The sequence below is a fragment of the Cucurbita pepo genome, chromosome LG18 (genome assembly GCF_002806865.2).
Source record: "Cucurbita pepo subsp. pepo cultivar mu-cu-16 chromosome LG18, ASM280686v2, whole genome shotgun sequence".
Classification (NCBI taxonomy): Eukaryota; Viridiplantae; Streptophyta; class Magnoliopsida; order Cucurbitales; family Cucurbitaceae; genus Cucurbita; species Cucurbita pepo.
The window spans coordinates 3,018,299-3,036,127 of NC_036655.1; the positions used below are offsets into that span (position 1 = coordinate 3,018,299).

Consider the following 17,829-nt stretch of genomic DNA (forward strand, 5'->3'; position numbering starts at 1 on the left):
TGACTCGTTCTTAATTTTGTCTCAGTTACAAACTCCTTATAGCCGTTTCAATAACCTAACTATTTTTGGGACTTGAAAAAATAGGGAGCGGTAGACATAATCTTAAGATGACATTCATTCATGCTCGAATAGGATAAGTAGAAAATGATTCCCTTAATTGCTGATTTCGTTTAATTGTTGCCCCAACTGTAATTAGGAACAATTCATGAATGATCCATTTTCTCGTAATGATTATATCTTTGGAAACAATTTATGGAATATCACGTTGACATGTTATGCCCTATGAAATTGTGCTATGTTATGGAGAGTGTTGTACCATGTTATACACTACATTATGAGATGACATGAATTGATTAAGTTATATATGAAATGAACGATGGTATAACTTACACTCACACTGACGCAATGCCCTGGAGGGAAGGGAGCAGCTCCGCAGGTACGTATACGAGCTCGCTTGGGGTCTATGTGCGCGTCCAATTATGCACTAAATATTGTTAATCTTTTTAAAAGTTGGGTTGGGTTGTAACTTTAATTTCGGGTTAATAGGGTTAACGTGATAAAAAAAATGTTAGTCTTTACACTGAATCAAATTTTAGGTTTTTCAAAAATTTAATGCATGTAAAATCGAAACCATCTAACCCAATCCAGCTTTTATGATTTGCGTTGTCAAATGTAATTTTTTTTGTTTTGACATGAACACTCAACTTGGGATCCAAATAAAAGTCTATTTTATTGCAAGAGCTTTTATCTTTTAGATACTTTCAAACTTAATTTAATTTTTAAAGATCATTATACAATGCACATTGTAGTAGTTCGATTTAGTCATGTTTTGAGAGTTTGAGTTGTGAGATTTCACATCGGTTGGGGAGAAAAACAAAACATTCTTTATAAGAGAAAATCCAAAGAGGACAATATCTATCGGTAGTGAGCTTGAGCCGTTACAAATGGTATCAAAGCCAAATACTAGAAGATATGCCAGTAAGGAGGCTGAACCCCAAACAGGGGTAGACACGAGATAGTGTGCTAGCAAGGACGCTGGGCTTCAAATGAGAGTAGATTAGGGGGTCCCACATCAATTGGAGAAGGGAGGACGTTGGGCCCTGAAAGGGGGTGGATTGTGAGATCCTACGTTAGTTGGGGAGGAGAACAAAACATTTTTTTATAAGAGTGTGGAAACCTTTCCCTGACAGACACGTTTTAAAAACCTGAAGGGAAAGTCTGGAAGGAAAAGCCCAAAAACGCTGGCTAGGCCTTGAAGGGAGGTGAATTGGGTGGTCTCACATCGATTTAAGAAGGAAACGAGTGCCAGCGAAGACGTTGGGCCCCGAAGGGGAGTGGATTATGAGATCCCATATCGGTTGGGGAGGATAACAAACCATTCTTTGTTTACACGGATGTGAAAACCTCTCCATAGTAGGCCCATTTTAAAAATCTTGAGGGAAAGAATGGCTATTCATGAAAACAACCCTTTATTTTATTGATCATCAGAAAAGAGACATCGTCCATACATAAGAAACTAGCGGACATTTCTTAGCTACTTCACTAGCATATCCCATAATCAACAAAAGACATGAAAATTCATTGAATAAGAGGGGAAACATCATGGATCATCTTCAAGTTTTGAGGAAATTTTCGAACCATTTGGCTGAGAGCTTTGGAATTCTCTTCAAATTGTTCTTGTAATCAATGTAGTTAAGGCCAAACCGAACCGCGTATCCACTCGCCCATTCAAAGTTGTCCAAAAATGACCATGCAAAGTATCCTTTTACCTTCACGCCAGCCCTACAACGGTTTCCAAAAACGTCGTAAGACAAAAATCTTTAGTATATTTAACGAATCTAAAACATCGACACATATCCTTGTTTCATACTTACTTGATTGCTTCGTTAAGATTGTAAAGATGATCGTGATGGTATTTGACTCTAGCCTTGTCGTTGATCAATTCCTCAAATGTGGGACCTTCGATTTCGAGATACCCTACAACAGATGATTTTCATTAGTAATGTACGTTTGCTAAACCTAGGTTTTGCTTCCTTACCATTCTCGGTGATATAGATCAATGGATCGTTGTACTTGGTCTTCGTGTAGATCAGTAGTTCTTTAAGTCCTTGTGGATAGACAGCGAGCCAAGATACCTCACTAAACTATATATAATACAATCATAAAGAAAATTATTAGGTAATCACGACATGTACAATTCAATCACTGAATAGATTTGCACGTAAGTTACCTTTGGACCAATTGAGACTCCGTTACGATCAGCTACAGTTCAAAAACATTACAAAATGTCAAATCGAAAGTCTTTGAACATAAAAAAAACTTAAATAGTAGGCTCTGAAGCAAACCCAGATGATAAAACGAATCGTGATGAACTCCCAAATTTGATTATCGAAAAAGTGATACGTACTCGAGAGATCTGCACGATAATCGGTCAAGTAGCTTGGTTGTTGTCCTGGTGCATTGGGGTTGTCTTTGGCATAGTTAGCTGTGTAGTAATTCAATCCAAGGAAATCAAGTGACCCTTTGATTGAAGCACTTTCTGCAGCTGAAAATTTGGGTAATCTCTCCTTCACGAGTTCCCTCATGATAGGTGGATAATCTCCATAGGTTATTGGATGCAAGTACCTACAATATTTATATACTTAGTATAGTTTATAATATGATATCAAAGGGTTACATATATATTAGAAACTTAGGGTTTTTCATTTTTGTAATAATGTTTCATAGAAACTTTGCTTACCAGCCAAGAGCAAAATCAAGAGCTCGAATTGCAGCCTTTTTGTCGGCCTCACTATTTGAGTTTGGAGTATACCAAACTGTCACTAATGTGATACCAATCACACCCTTTTGATATGCCTACAAATCCCATAAAGTTAGAAGAGTTATAAAATGATCAAATTTAATGAGCTCGATGTTTGGGAGCTTTGAAAATGTTGAGAATTGTCGTGAACATTTGGTTTATGAATCTCTTGGATTCATGAATACTTTTGGTATATTTCCCACTTCGATTCATGAATTTACTGGATTCATTTAGTTCATCTTCTGTAAGAGCCCAAGCCCACTGCTAGTAGATATTGTCTTCTTTAGGCTTTCTCTTTCGAGCTTCCCTTTTAAGGTTTTTAAAAGGTGTCTACTAGGGAGAGGTTTTCACACCCTTATAAAGAATGTTTTGTTCCCCTCTCCAATCGACATGGGATCTCACAATCCACCACCTTTCAGGGCCTAGCGTCCTCGCTGATACTCACGTGGACACTCATTCCCTTCTCCATCGATGTGGGACCCCCCAATCCACCCCCTTTGAGTCCCAGCGTCCTTGCTGGCACACCGTCTCGTGTCCACCCCCTTCAGGGCTCAGCTTCCTCTCTCGCACGTCGCCCGGTGTCTGGCTCTGATTCCATTAGTAACGGCTTTCCCTTTCGGGCTTCCCTTCAAGGTTGTTAAAACGCATTTGCTAGAGAGATGTTTCCACACCCTAATAAAGAATGCTTCGTTTCTCTCTCCAACCGATGTGGGATCTCACCTCTTCCATATTGGTACATTCTCTCATATTGGTACATGAAACATCTTGATTCATGTATGAACATTAGTGTTGTTTTGACTCATTTGGAGATATTGTCATTTTGTATTTGCCTGGAAGCAATTGGGAAGAATTTGGTAAGAGAGACGTTGTAGTGTGAGAGTGTGAGAGATACACTTGTAAACATTTTGGTTATAGTGCAACAGTCTAAGCCCACTGCTAGAAAATATTGCCCTCTTTCGGCTTTCTTCCTCAACCAATGTGAGATCTCACATATAGTGATTGGCTACCACTTGTGGATGTAAGAAAATTTCTTCTTTCTGAACTACGTAAATCTTTGTGTCTCTTTGTTTAATTTTTGTTCTTGGGTGTATGAGTACGATCGATCTTATTTCTACTTACGTTACAACAATTGATATCAAAACATTATACATTAGATAACGAACCTGATATTTGGTTTTGTAAACTTTGACGGCAGCTGCATGAGCAAGAAGTTGATGATGGCCAACAATGTATGGTTCAGTGCCAGAATCTCCACCAAGACATTTGTATGGTTGCCAAGAAGAACATCTACCAGGAGCATTGGCTCCTTGGGCATAGCCTCCCATGCTGAAGCTCCATGGCTCGTTAAGAGTGATCCAATGTTTAACTCGATCTCCGAACTCTTTGAAGCAAAGTTCAGCATAGTCTCGGTAATCATTCCTGTAATTAATTTTCGAAGTTAAAAAGAAAATTTAAACTTATTAGTGTAACTTTTGAAAAATTTAAAAACATTTTTTAAAACTAAATTGAAAGATCAAAGATATTTTTATTAATTTAACGTCTGAGTATTTCATACTTACACAATTTGACGGCCTAAGAAACCTCCATATTCATCTTCTAAAGCTTGGGGAGTGTCCCAATGAAAAAGGGTGACAAAGGGTTGGATGCCTATGAGATCAAGTGTGAATATTAATCAAATTAGGTTCAAATAATCAAAATAATTAAGAACATGTTATAATGATACTCACCATTTCTAAGTAGTTCATTGATGAGGTTGTTGTAGTACTCAATTCCTTTCTTGTTCACTCCCCCACTAAGTTTTCCCTCTACAATAATTATAAATAGGAGTAAAAAATTGTTATTTCTTCACAATATTTTGACTATGTTCTTCCCTAAAAATGTAAGTAAAGTAAATTTCTAAGCAATTCGAGCTCTTTTGTCTTACTCGGCAAAACTCGAGACCAAGCAATTGAGAATCGATATGCGTTGAAACCCATTTTCTTCAGAATGGCAACATCTTCCTGTATTACGAACAAGTATTTATCAATTACAAGAAAAATGATTCAATAATAAAATTCAAACATGTTTGTCTCCTATGTACCTTATAGCGATGGTACTGATCGAGAGCTACATCTCCATTGCTATGATCATAAATTTTCTCTGTAATTTTAAGAAACAATGACATAAGTGTTCGGTTTTTGTTTAGACATTATTTATGTTGAGAATTGTTAGGAGAGGAGTCTCACATCGACTAATTAAAGGGTTGATCATGAATTTATAAATACTGTCTCTATTGGCATGAGACCTTTTGGGAAATCAAAAGTAAAGTTACGAGAGCTTATACTCAAAGTGGATAATATCATACCATTATAGTGTGGTTTCTAACATAGTATCAGAGCCATGCCCTTAATTTAGCCATATCAATAGAATCCTCAAATGTCGAACAAAGAAGTTGTGAGCCTCGAAGGTCTAGTCAAAAGTGACTCAAGTGTCGAACAAAGGAGTGTACTTTGTTCGAGGGCTCAGAGAAGGAGTCGAGCCTCGATTAAGGAGAGACTATTTGATGTACTTTGTTCGAGGGGAAGATTATGGAGGATTGTTGGGAGAGAAGTCTCACATCGGCTAATTAAGAGGTTGATCATGTGTTTATAAGTAAGAAATACTATCTCCACTGGTACAAGGCCTCTCGAGAAAACCAAAAGCAAAGCCACGAGAGCTTATCCTCAAAATAGACAATACCGTATTATTGTGGAAAGTCGTACTAGAATCATGAAAGAGAGTAAATCAATAGAAATATGGTAAGAGAAAGAGACCTGGGTGTTGGTGAGTGAAATTATCCCAAATACTTGGCCCTTTACTATCCTCAAAAGCAGCACCTTCAAACTGATATCAAAGGCTTAAAATGATTAGCAAACATTGATGCATTGAAGTTCCTTTCAAATGAAATTTAGCTCTCTCTCCTACCTGATAAGCAGCTGATGCTGAGCCAAAAACGAAGTTTTTAGAAAAGCTGCTTCGTCTTACGACATCGATGGGGCGTCGAGGGGCTACGTCTGCTTTGGCCGCTACGAGAAAAAGGAGAAGACCCACAGAGATAAGAAAGCTATGGCCATGTTTGAAAGCCATTCCTAGCTTTTGGTTTGGGGATGAGAATTGCTCTCTGTACCCCCTTATTTATATAGGGAGGATATGGTATGACGTAGAAGAAAGATGCATAAATGAACTGAGACCACCGTAAACAAAACATGTTAAAAAGACCCGCATAGGTTTATGAGGTAATATTCGAGTCTCAGACATCAGATTTGGATTCCAAAACCCTAATATAAGATTCAATGCGTAAATCTTATTTATAGATTCACATAAACGACATATCGGTTGAAGCTTTAAGAAAATACTAGACACGATATCAAAAATCACATGTCATGCTACGACGTTAGGGCATAGAAATTTCTCGAATTAGCCACTTACCTCGCTAATACGTTAGGGCATAGAAATGTTTAAGGAATGATTGGTCTTAATTTGGTGAGTTGATGAGGAATGTCGTGTTTCACGCCAAATAGCTAAAAGACAATGATATTTTTGAAGTAAAAACAACGTGTTGAGGCCATACCAACTTGTAGCCTCACAAAAGGACCTAATTATGTCCAAATTCATTTTCATTTTGTAAAAAATCTTACTTAATAAATAAATAAATAAATAAATAAATTTACACGAATCTATCGTTTTAATAAATTTTAAACTCAATTACGTTACCCTTTGGATTTTAAGTACGAGATACAGTGTTTGAACTCTATAATGTTACTTTCTGTTCGGAGAAAAAGATTAACAAGATAATTATTTGAAAAGACTGGAAATATGTTACGATAACAATTTTATTTTATTTCTGACACGAGAACATGTTGGAATGTCGTCGAAGATCTTAAGCGTTTTTGGTGACCCACGTGTCAAAATCTCAAATTTATTGAAATTTGATGGAAATGAGATTAATATTTTTTTAAAAATTATAAAAATTTAGAAATAAAAAAAAAAAAAAAAAGGGGGGGTCAAAATATTATTTGAAGATTTTTTTTTNATTTTTTTTGTTTCATTTTATTTTTTGAGTTCTATTATTTGAATCCCAATGTCTTTATTTGAATCACCCATTCCAAAACTGACCTTTAGCAGATAGAGCGGCCCCGAAGTCCAAGTTCACGTGTCCTCACCTAAGGAGCTCAATCTGTTTCATTAATCGAGCGAAGGGTGGCCTGCACCTCGACCTAGAACCCGTGCATCGAACGGAAGTCCCGAGCTCATCAACCTGCGACTGTCGCTCGGTTCTTCACATGCGGCGTGTTGTAGTCATGTTTGTCCAAGGCGTATTACCTGTGGCTGCATGTTAGATGTCCTAGTTATGCTTGTCCGGAACGTTTTGTCTATGGCTGCATGCCCATTCTTCACCCATTTTAATTACTTTCTTGTTAGATATGATTTTACTATCATTGTTGTGTCAACACGAGAGTGTATGACAGGTCACTAAAATTATGTCTACACCCTACACCCGTCATGACTAAAATGCTCCAATTAGGGGATGTGACTAGTTGTCAATTCTTCCTATCCTGGTTATATGTTATCAAAGCCGTTGTTGTTTCCAACTCACTTTTAGCTTATAACATTGTTTTCTTTAAACGTATTTTCTCCTTCACGTTCTCTAAAACATTTCTCTCAAACGTGACCCGAGGCTTGAGCACGTCGATATTGTACGTGAAGTCGGAATTTCACATGGTTGACTTGTTCACTGGGTTAGAATAAGTGCAGCACAATCATTGTTCTACTGCCATTAGAGTGTGATTATGACCCCACACACATGATATTCCCTACCGCAGCTCGCTCTCAGCTCTACTTAGTGCGCTCGAATTTGGCTTGATGGCCCTTTTGCTCGGCTTGGCAACTTATTCGGCTCAGAATAGGGTATTTGGTACCATTTCTTTAACTTATTCATTTTCATTTTGTAAAAATTATTACTATATATATATATACCCATTAAATTTACACCAATCTACCATTTTAATAATTTTAAAACTCAATTACGTTGCCTTTTGGGTTTTGAGTACAAGACTTGTCACAATCACATTCTTGAGATAGCGGGACAGCGATTATGCGGCACTTGTTCTAACCAAGCGAACAAGTCAGTCTTGAGAAATTCGAACGTTACGTACAACGTCGGCGTATGCCTCGAATCACGTTACGAGAAAAAGTTTAGAAAGCATGAGCGAGGAAATACATTGAAAACCGATTTGAAGAATTGAAGAAATAAACATTATATGACTATAAGTAAAGAAACGAATACCACAGCTTAAACAACATATAATTCAGGATAGTGTTTGAATTCTATAATGTTATTTTTTTGTTCGAGAAAAAAATTATCTTTTGAGTTCTATTATTTGAGACATTGAAATTTAAATAAATACAATTGACAGCTAGCTATGACAAGAGTATGATTGAAATGATAATGTTTTTTTTTTATTTTTAAAATTATTAGATATATATGCATGTGATTAATTTTGCGAATTATTTGTTGTTATACATCATTAAAATATATCTTGAACATTAATATGACATCATTGGACAAATTTTTTTGGCATGTTATAAAATAAGTTTATGGTAATTACAACGTTATACGATGAGTAATTAGCCATATGCAAAACATGCACGTTGAAAATCACAAATTCGAGAGTGTGCATGGTTGCGATCGACCATGCATTTTCATTCACTTGTTATTGAGTGTGCGTGGATCGTCGGTGGAACATAGGTACGGTGAGGGTTTTCGATTCTTCAGAAACAAATGAAGAAGATGAAGTCTATGGATTATTGATCGATTATATAATATCTCTCGATTTCCTCAACATCATATAGATCCTATTGGTAAAGTAGAAATCGTCGTTGGAAGAGACCATCCATTATGGTCGATTAGTTTCCAAATTCTCAATTTTCATCAAAAACTCCATCAATCTTATTGATTTGGATTAGAGAAATGAATACTAAAATGATTTTCGTGTTCTAGTAAATTCGTTCATGACTTATCGTCAAAATGGGTTGAAAATCGAACAAAAAGTGACCAAAAGTCGACGATAAAACGGGCCAAAAAGGAAGAAAAAATGTAGGAAGGAGAAACAAGGAATCTAGAGGAGAAAAAAATAGTTTCAGAGCCAGACGTCAGGTTCAACCAAACCACGGCCTCGACAAGGTGGGTGCCTAAATTAACCTTGTTATTATATTCTAATCCGATGTTGTGGATTCACATAGGTTGATTTGGATCGCTAATTGTAATTTAGTAACACCAGCTTAGGCCAACCAAATAAGTGTAATTTATGTACGATGAAGTGTGCCTGGTGGCCCTTGCGCATGTCATAATTATAATTTTTATGTCATGTTGTACTATGCTATGTCATGCTATGCTAAGTTGTATGTTGTGTCTTGATAATAATCTATGATGCATAAACCTCCATAGAACATGTCAGGTAAGTTATGCTCGATACGAAAGACTTGATAAAAATTATGTATGCATATAATTCATAGACACATCATTTTATAGATGAATGGGGTCTGACTTGTACCGTCAGTTTATGCCACGATTATAAGTTATGGGGATCTAATGCATTCTTGTGTGTCATATGCAGGATACTTCCTGTTATGATTAGTACGAAAGCATACCATATGATGTACCACATTTATGTTCACCATGATGTTATGTGAGCCTTTTTCCTCCATGGTATCAGGTAGCCCGTTAATGAGTGAGCTTGCCTGGTGAGCCCATGCTCGCGTGTGTGAGCCATGTGTAGAAAAGTATTACACGTCCAACTTTGCCCACACTAGAAAGCTTCCTAAGGCTATGCCATGATGTTTTGAAAATGATAGATCCCACCATAATGCATGTGTTTGCAGTTTCTGACCTAAGTTACTTACCGAGTATTTATTAAAATACTCAAGTCACGTGCCACTCTTATTTTTTCAAGTAAAAGCAAGTCACTCTTATACAGATGACAACGTCCCAATCAGTGTTAAGGTGGTTGCATGATGGTTGCATGATATCTATTTTATATCTTTAAGTTAGATTAGAACCTTATTTTATTCTATTTATAGTTCACGTTATTTATTTTTAGCCGTTATTGTCTTTACAATTTTATTATAAACCTGTAAGTCACTGAACAGGATGGAACGCCTTCCCCTTCACTCCTTCTCCTCGTTCTCCTACTTCTTAAACAGTAAACGCCTTGAAAGACCATTTCTTATTAAATTGATACTTTCTCGTGAAAAGGGGATGCTCCAATTCTTGTAGTTCGACTTCACCAGACATGGTAGCGGTACACCACCCAATGACATCTTCCCGAAACCCGCCATTAATTTTTGGCTCTGATACCACTTTGTTTGTTGGAGCAAGGTAAAATTTGGATGAAACAAGAGGAAATGTGGGTCTATGTCGATGGCAGGATCGACAAGTCTTGGGCAAATGACATCTTTTTGAATTGTTTTAAAGAGTTAGTATAATCAAGAAGGATCAAACTTGTCATATGTTGATATCAATCAATAATTTTATGCATAGGGTTAAGAAGAGCACCCAACAAAACAAGAGAACCAAAGAAAAAAGAAGTAAAAAGCTTATTTTATTCATCACAAAATGGAACACACCACAACACATAAGAAAAACAATCCCCTTAGGACTTGTTTTTAGCCCTAGTTATTGATACAACACATGAAAATACACCAAAGATGACCAACAATAATTCAAAGGTGATGGAAGATCTTCAAGTTCGGAGGAAATTTTCGAACCATTTGGCTGAGAGCTTCGGAATTCTCTTCAAATTGTTTTTGTAGTCGATGTAATTAAGGCCGAAACGAATCACATATCCACTCGCCCATTCAAAGTTGTCTAATAATGACCATGCGAAGTATCCCCTTACTCGTACACCAGCCCTACAAAATACGACCAAAAGTGTAATAACATAAGTCTACTACTAGTAGATATTGTTATCTTTGGGACTTCCCTTCCGGACTTCCTCTTAAGATTTTTAAAACATGTTTACTCAGGAGAGGTTTCCACACCCATATAACACAGTCAGCAGATATTATCCTCTTTGGGATTTTCTTTTCAGGCTTCCCCTCAAGATTTTTAAAACGTGTCTGTTCGGGAGAGGTCTCCACACCCTTATAACACAACTAGCAGATATTGTTCTCTTTGGCTTTCTCTTTCGGGCTTCCCCTCAAGGTTATTAAAGCGCGTTTGCTAGTGAGAGGTTTCCACGCCCTTATAACATACCTAGCAGATATTGTCATTTTTGAACTTTCCTTCAACGTTTTTAAAACGCGTTTGTTAGAGAAAGGTTTCCACCCCTTATAAAGAATGCTTCATTCTCCTCTCCAACGGATGAGGATCTTGAGGGAAAGTGTGAAAGGTAAAGCTTACACCGGACAATATGTACTAACAATGGGCTTGGGCTGTTACAAAAAATTTCTTTCAATTATCGATAGTCATATCCTTTTGCTTTGATACTTACTTCATTGCTTCTTTAAGAGCTTTCAGATGATCGTGATGGTATCTGACTCTACGCCGGTCCGAGATCATTTCCACAAATGGAGGACCTTCAATATCGAGATATCCTACAACATATGATTTTAATTAATAAAAAAAAACATGTAATTATGTGCACTTTTTCTAAACAAAGATTTGTTCTTATGGTACCATTCTCAGTGATATAGATAATTGGATTCTTGTATTTGTTCTTTGTATACACCAATAGATCTGTAAATCCTTGTGGGTAGACAGCCAGCCAAGATGTTCCATTAAACTGCAAAACAAGTTGTTAGAACCAAGTATAAATCACTCGATGACGAGAATTTGAGCATAAATTACCTTCGGACCGATCGAGACTCCGTTGCGATCAGCTGCAACCCACAAATATTACAAAATGTTCAATCAAAATTGGTTAAGATCTAATACTCTATTGAAGAACGTCAAATCGAAAGTCTTGAACATAAAAAAGCTTAAATGCAAGCCTAGCTTGACTCGAGAACAAATTAAGCGAACACCAAATGATAAAACGAATCTCGACGAACTCGAAAAAGTAATACATACTTGAAAGATCGGCACGATAATCAGTCAAGTAGCTTGGTTGTGGACCAGGTGCATTGGGATTGTCTTTTGCGTAATTAGCTGTGTAGTAATTCAATCCAAGGAAATCAAGTGACCCTTTGACTAAAGCACTTTCTTCAGCTGAAAATTTGGGTAATCTCTCCTTTACCAGTTCCCTCATGCTAGGTGGATAATCTCCATAGGTTAGTGGATGCAAGAACCTGCCATTTTTATCCGTTATAGAAGTAAGATCGATCGTATTCACACACCCACAAATATAAATTAAACAAAAAGACAGAGATTTACGTGGTGATTCGGAGAGAAGAAATTTTCTAGTTTACAGAGTGTATATCTCATACTCTCACATTATAAAATCTCTCAACAAAGTTTTTTACTATGCAACTCAACAAATATAAAATGACACTTAAACTCAATACATCTCAATCATCTTAGGCGACCCTTTGGAAGCATTAATGTCATACATGAATCACGATGATCAATGTATTAAAAAGGAAGATGAACCAAAAAAGGGTTATAAATCAAATAAACGAAAGACGAACCAAATAAATGAGAGTTATTAACCAAATAAATATCAATACATGTACAGGAGATGCATGAACCTATTCATCGTGACAACTTAGAACATATTCTTTTACTTCTTAGTTTATTAATATGATATTAGAGAAATGTATTAAATGGGTGAAATATTTATTAAAAACTTAAGCTTCTAAAGGAATTTTTGTAATAATGTTCAATAGAAATGGTTCATACCAGCCAAGAGCAAAATCAAGAGCCCGAATTGCAGCCTTTTTGTCAGCCTCACTGTTTGAATATGGAGTATACCAAATTGACACTAATGTGATACCAATCACACCCCTTTGACGAGCCTGCAAATCCCATAAGTTTGAAAGAAAAAAAAAACAATCAGTTTACATTCAATTAACCATTAAAAACGTCTAGAAAGTTCGTCAAAATGGTTACTATATTCATAATACTTATTAAAATTCATAGTCGATATAACTACTCAAAGCCCGTGTTACTAAATATTGTTCTCTTTGGACTTCCATTCAAGGTTTTTTCAAACGCGTATGCTAGGAAGAGGTTTCCATACTCTAACCAATGTGGAATCTCACAATCCACCCCTTCGAGGTCCAGCGTCCTCGCTGACACTCGTTCCCTTCTCCCTTCGATGTTGTGCTAGCGAAGAGGTTGGGCCTCGAAGAAAGGTGGATTGTGAGATCCTACGTCGTTTGGGGAGGAGAGCAAAACATTTTTTTTTTTAAGGGTGTGGAAACCTCTCCGTATCAGATACGTTCTAAAAACTTGGAAGGAAAACCTGAAAGAAAAAGCTTATAGAGAACAATATTTACTAGCGGCGGATTTGGGCCGTTACAGTTTGTGTGAAAAAGAGAAAATCCAAAGAGAACAATGTATGATAGCGGTGGACTTGGGCCATTATAGTTTGTGTGAAAAAAGGGAAAGCGCAAAGAGAACAATATCTGCTAGCGGTGACTTGGACCGTTACAGTTTATGTGGCAACCTCCCCCTAGCATACACGTTTTTAAAACCTTGAGGAAAAATTCAAAAGAAAAAGCTAAAAAGAACAATATCGGCTAGCAAACCCGCTACCGAATGTTAAGTTTGGAATTGTAAGTCATTAGCAAAGTATAAATTGAGTTAACTATGTAAGAAACCTGATATTTGGCTTTGTACAATTTGACGGCGGCGGCATGAGCAAGAAGTTGATGATGACCAACAATGTAGGGTTCGGTGCCAGAATCTCCACCAAGACAATTAAATGGTTGCCAAGAAGAACATCTACCAGGAGCATTGGCTCCAAAAGCATACCCTCCCGTGCAAAAGCTCCATGGCTCGTTCAAAGTGATCCAATGCTTCACTCTATCTCCGAACGCTTCAAAGCAAACTTTAGCGAAGTCGTGAAAATCATTCCTGAAATTTGTTTCTAACATGATATCAATTTTTCTTCAAAACATTTAACCTTTAAATTATGAAACTTTGATACTTACACAATTTGAGCTCCCAAAAAGCCTCCATATTTTTGTTCTAAAGCTTGGGGAGTATCCCAATGAAAGAGTGTGACATAGGGTTTGATGCCTACATGATTATGATTGTGAGTATCAATTTCTTATTTAGGAGTATTATAATGATACCATAACCTACCATTTGCGAGTAGTTCATTGATGAGGTTGTTGTAGTATCTAATTCCTTTTTTGTTCACACCTCCCTTAAGGGTTCCCTCTGCCAAAATTAATGAACAAAAGTTCTTCAAATTCCAATTCAAACATCTTATAGCCTATAAAGATATTACTTTTTAATCTTATTTTTAAACGATTCGACACGTTGATTTTCTTACTTGGTAATACTCTAGACCAAGAGATCGAGAATCGATAAGCATCAAAACCCATTTTCTTCAAAATGGCAACATCTTCCTGCATTGCGAAAAATTATCGAAACCGATTTTTTTACAACTTTCTTATAATAAAAATGACTTCGATGTATACAATTAAACCCAAACGTAAATACCTTGTAACGATGGTATTGATCAAGTGCCACATCTCCATTGCTATGATCATAAATTTTCTCTGCAATTTTAATAACCAATAAGCGTAAGTTGTGTAACACCTCATATCTAAGATTCAGATCAAGATTTAGAATTTAGATTTGACATTTGATGGCCTTAACATTATCTGGCATCAGCTCGACATGGTCACATTACTTACTTTTCACTTCCAAGAGTGAAGAATATCTCGATTGACTAACACTACGACATGGTCACTTAATTCTTACTTCTAAAAGTGAAGACTATCCCCACAAACCAACCTGAGTTATTTTAGTATATTTTGTTTTCACTCACCTGCCTATTAAAATATTTTTCACATAGACATGCTCTAAACAAAACTCATTTAATTTTGGAGTTCTTATGATTAAGCCATCTAAAAGAAATGTGGATCTTGTTGGGATGGATATTAACTTTCAAATCTTTTAAGTATTTCTTAGTCATCTTATCCTTAGAATCACTCTTTCCGGACCATTGTGAGATCCCAAGTCAGTTGAAGATCGAAACATTCCTTGTGTGAAAACCTCTCTCTATTAGACGTTTTAAAATCGTGAGGCTGATGGCAATACTCGAGAGGCCAAAGTTGACAATATCTCCTAGCTGTAAATTTGAGTTGTTACAAATGGTATCAAAGCCGGACATCAGGCAGTATGCCAGCGAGAACGCTGGGTCCTCAAGAGGGGTGGATTGTGAGATTCCACATCGGTTGAAGAGATGAATGGAGCATTTCTTATAAACATGTGAAAACTTCTCGTTAGTAGACATGTTTTAAAACCGTGAGACTAATGACAATACGTAATCAGCCATTAGTAGTGGATTTGAGCTGTTACAACTCTTATTTAAATGTGGTATCGATTTATTCATATATCCCTCTTTTAGATGACATTATGTAATACCCACTTCATCTTCATTTTGGGTGATCAATTTTTTTTTAAAAAAAAAAAAAAAAAAATTCCAAGAGAAATATAGTAAGAAGAAACAAACCTGGGTGTGCATGGGTGAAGTTATCCCAAACACTTGGCCCTTTCCCATCCTCAAAAGCAGCACCTTCAAACTAAATCAATCACAAACAAAATCATCAACAAACATTTTACAATAAACTATGCCTTAAAACAATGAAACACAAGTCGATCGCTCACTTGATATGCAGCAGATGATGAGCCAAAAACGAAGCCTTTGGGGAAGCTGCTTCGCCTCACAACATCAATTGGCCGCCGGGAGGGTTCATCGGCTCTTGCAATTACAAGAACAAGAAGAAAAAACACAAAGCTAAGGAAGGCATCACCACTTTTGATAGCCATCCTTAGTTATTGGTTTGGGGACGAGTGGCTCTCACCGTAGGAGAGGCCTATTTATGCATGGAGGCCATGGGAAGCCATGGGAAGCCATGGGAAGCCATGGAAGGAAAGCTTGCAAGCTTCATTAATATATTAATCTTCATATCATTTTTTTATTAACTCCTTCATATCTTATGGATTTGGTTTAGATCTATTTGTTCTTTTAGATCATTTCCACATGGTTCAAGACAATCGTTTAGTTTTATGTATATAAAACTTTACTCTTACGTATTACCCATAACTAGATGCTTAGATGTATGTGTTTTATGTAATTAATGTTTAGTTTTCCTATTTTGAGTTGAGATTGCATTGAATGATATTAATTTATGTTGTTTTGATATCAATTCCTTTGGAACAATATATTTGTTTAGCTTTCATTTGAGGTAGGACGTGCATATATGTATATATTATTTTGAACTATGTCGAATTTTTTTTTGTGTAATAGCTCAGGCCCATCGCCGGTAGATATTGTCTTCTTTGAGTTTTCACTTTCGGGTTTCTCCTTAAAGTTTTTAAAACATGTCTGTTAGGGAGAGGTTTCCAAATCCTTACAAGGATGTTTCGTTCTCCTCTCCAACTGACGACATGGGATCTTACATTTTGTATACATAGATTCCTAAGACATTTACTTGTTTGTATGCATAGAAATTATAGTAATTATCTGTGTGTACTCATGAATTACATTAAGACTAGGAAAATAATCAATATGTATATATGAGAATTATAGAAATTACTAATTTTTGTGCATAAGAATTACATTGAACTGTACGAGCTGGTTGAGGTCAATTACCTGTGTGTGTATGAAAATTGTACAATTTTTTATAATATGACCTAATGGCAATCACGTATTTGTGTGCACGAAGATTATATCACTGTATTGTGATTTTATTTGTGGTAACTGTTCGCTAGTGTGAATGAGAGTTGTCTAGTCTTAAACGATATGAGCTTCCTTAATTTTGTGATATTTTGCTGTGAATATAGCATGTCTAATCCTAAGAGATGGGTGCAAGAGTCGTGACGGGAGGAACGGCTAGTCAGATGTAGGACTAACAATCAATATTCTCTTAGCGAAGAAGAGGAGAGGGTTAAGATACCAAACTTGAAACATGGAGCTCGAGCAACCGCTTTCTCGCTTGTTGCTACAAACAAGTCGAATGAGCAATTTGTATGCTAGGTCACAAACAAAGTGGTGGTAGCGATGTGCATAAATCTAGAGTTTTAAAAAGTTTGGTCGTGACATAAAAAACGTAAAAAAAAAATATATATGAAAAAACCGAACATTTGTGTATTTGTTTTTCAAAGAAGTAAAAAACTATTACGAAAATAGTTCTCAATTAAGTTCATCATCTTTCTATTTAAACCTCTTTAGATTATGAACTAAAAATGGTTTTAAAAAACAAATGTACCAAAATGATAACTACGTTCTTATTTATCCATTTAAATAATTTTGATACAAAAATGGTAATTAACTTTTTTTTTATTTAATTTTTTTTGTCTTGCGTTTGATTTCATACTACAAAAATATAATTTAAAAACATTATTAAAATTGTCTAGAAGGATTTTTTTTTAACCATTTCAATGTCCTTTCTAAACCTAAACTAAATGGTAACTTTTTCTAATGCCTTATGTTTAGAAATTGGATTAAGATTTGGAATCTGACGAGATTACTTACTCCTCCCTTCTAAGAGTAAAGATTATCTTCACAGACCAACACGAGTCATTCCAGCATGGTTTGTCTTCACTCACATGCATTTTAGAAAAATTCTCAAGAGGTCACCTAACATAAAATTGCTCCAAACAAAGCACATTTAACCATGAAATTACTATGACCGAGCTACTGAAAAACAAGGTAAACCTTCTTTTTCGATGACTCAATCATAGGAGCTCCAAAGTTAATGTGTTTTACCTCAACCAATTCTATATTTGGTGAAATTCTAGGATTTTTTTTAGGATGCATGTGAGTGAGAACAAATCACGTTAGAAAGACTCGTATTGGTCTATGGGGATCGTCTTCTCTTTTAAAACGAGG

At 36.1% G+C, this 17,829-nt stretch overlaps 1 protein-coding gene and 1 pseudogene across 1 annotated transcript; both read right to left on the reverse strand.

Annotated features, from left to right (window-relative positions):
- Positions 1-1,521: 1,521 nt before the first annotated feature.
- On the reverse strand, positions 1,522-5,921 carry LOC111780268 (cyanogenic beta-glucosidase-like). The gene is made up of 13 exons (XM_023660622.1): positions 5,744-5,921; positions 5,593-5,662; positions 4,881-4,939; positions 4,725-4,800; positions 4,528-4,605; positions 4,360-4,447; positions 3,964-4,219; positions 2,741-2,856; positions 2,408-2,625; positions 2,231-2,262; positions 2,039-2,144; positions 1,875-1,977; positions 1,522-1,782 (listed from the first exon to the last, which is right to left on the reverse strand). The coding sequence occupies exons 1-13, from the start codon at positions 5,903-5,905 to the stop codon at positions 1,614-1,616; spliced, it is 1,533 nt and encodes a 510-aa protein (XP_023516390.1). The 5' UTR covers positions 5,906-5,921; the 3' UTR covers positions 1,522-1,613.
- Positions 5,922-10,401: 4,480 nt separating this feature from the next.
- LOC111779699 lies at positions 10,402-15,846 on the reverse strand (annotated as a pseudogene).
- Between the last annotated feature and the right edge of the window lie 1,983 nt (positions 15,847-17,829).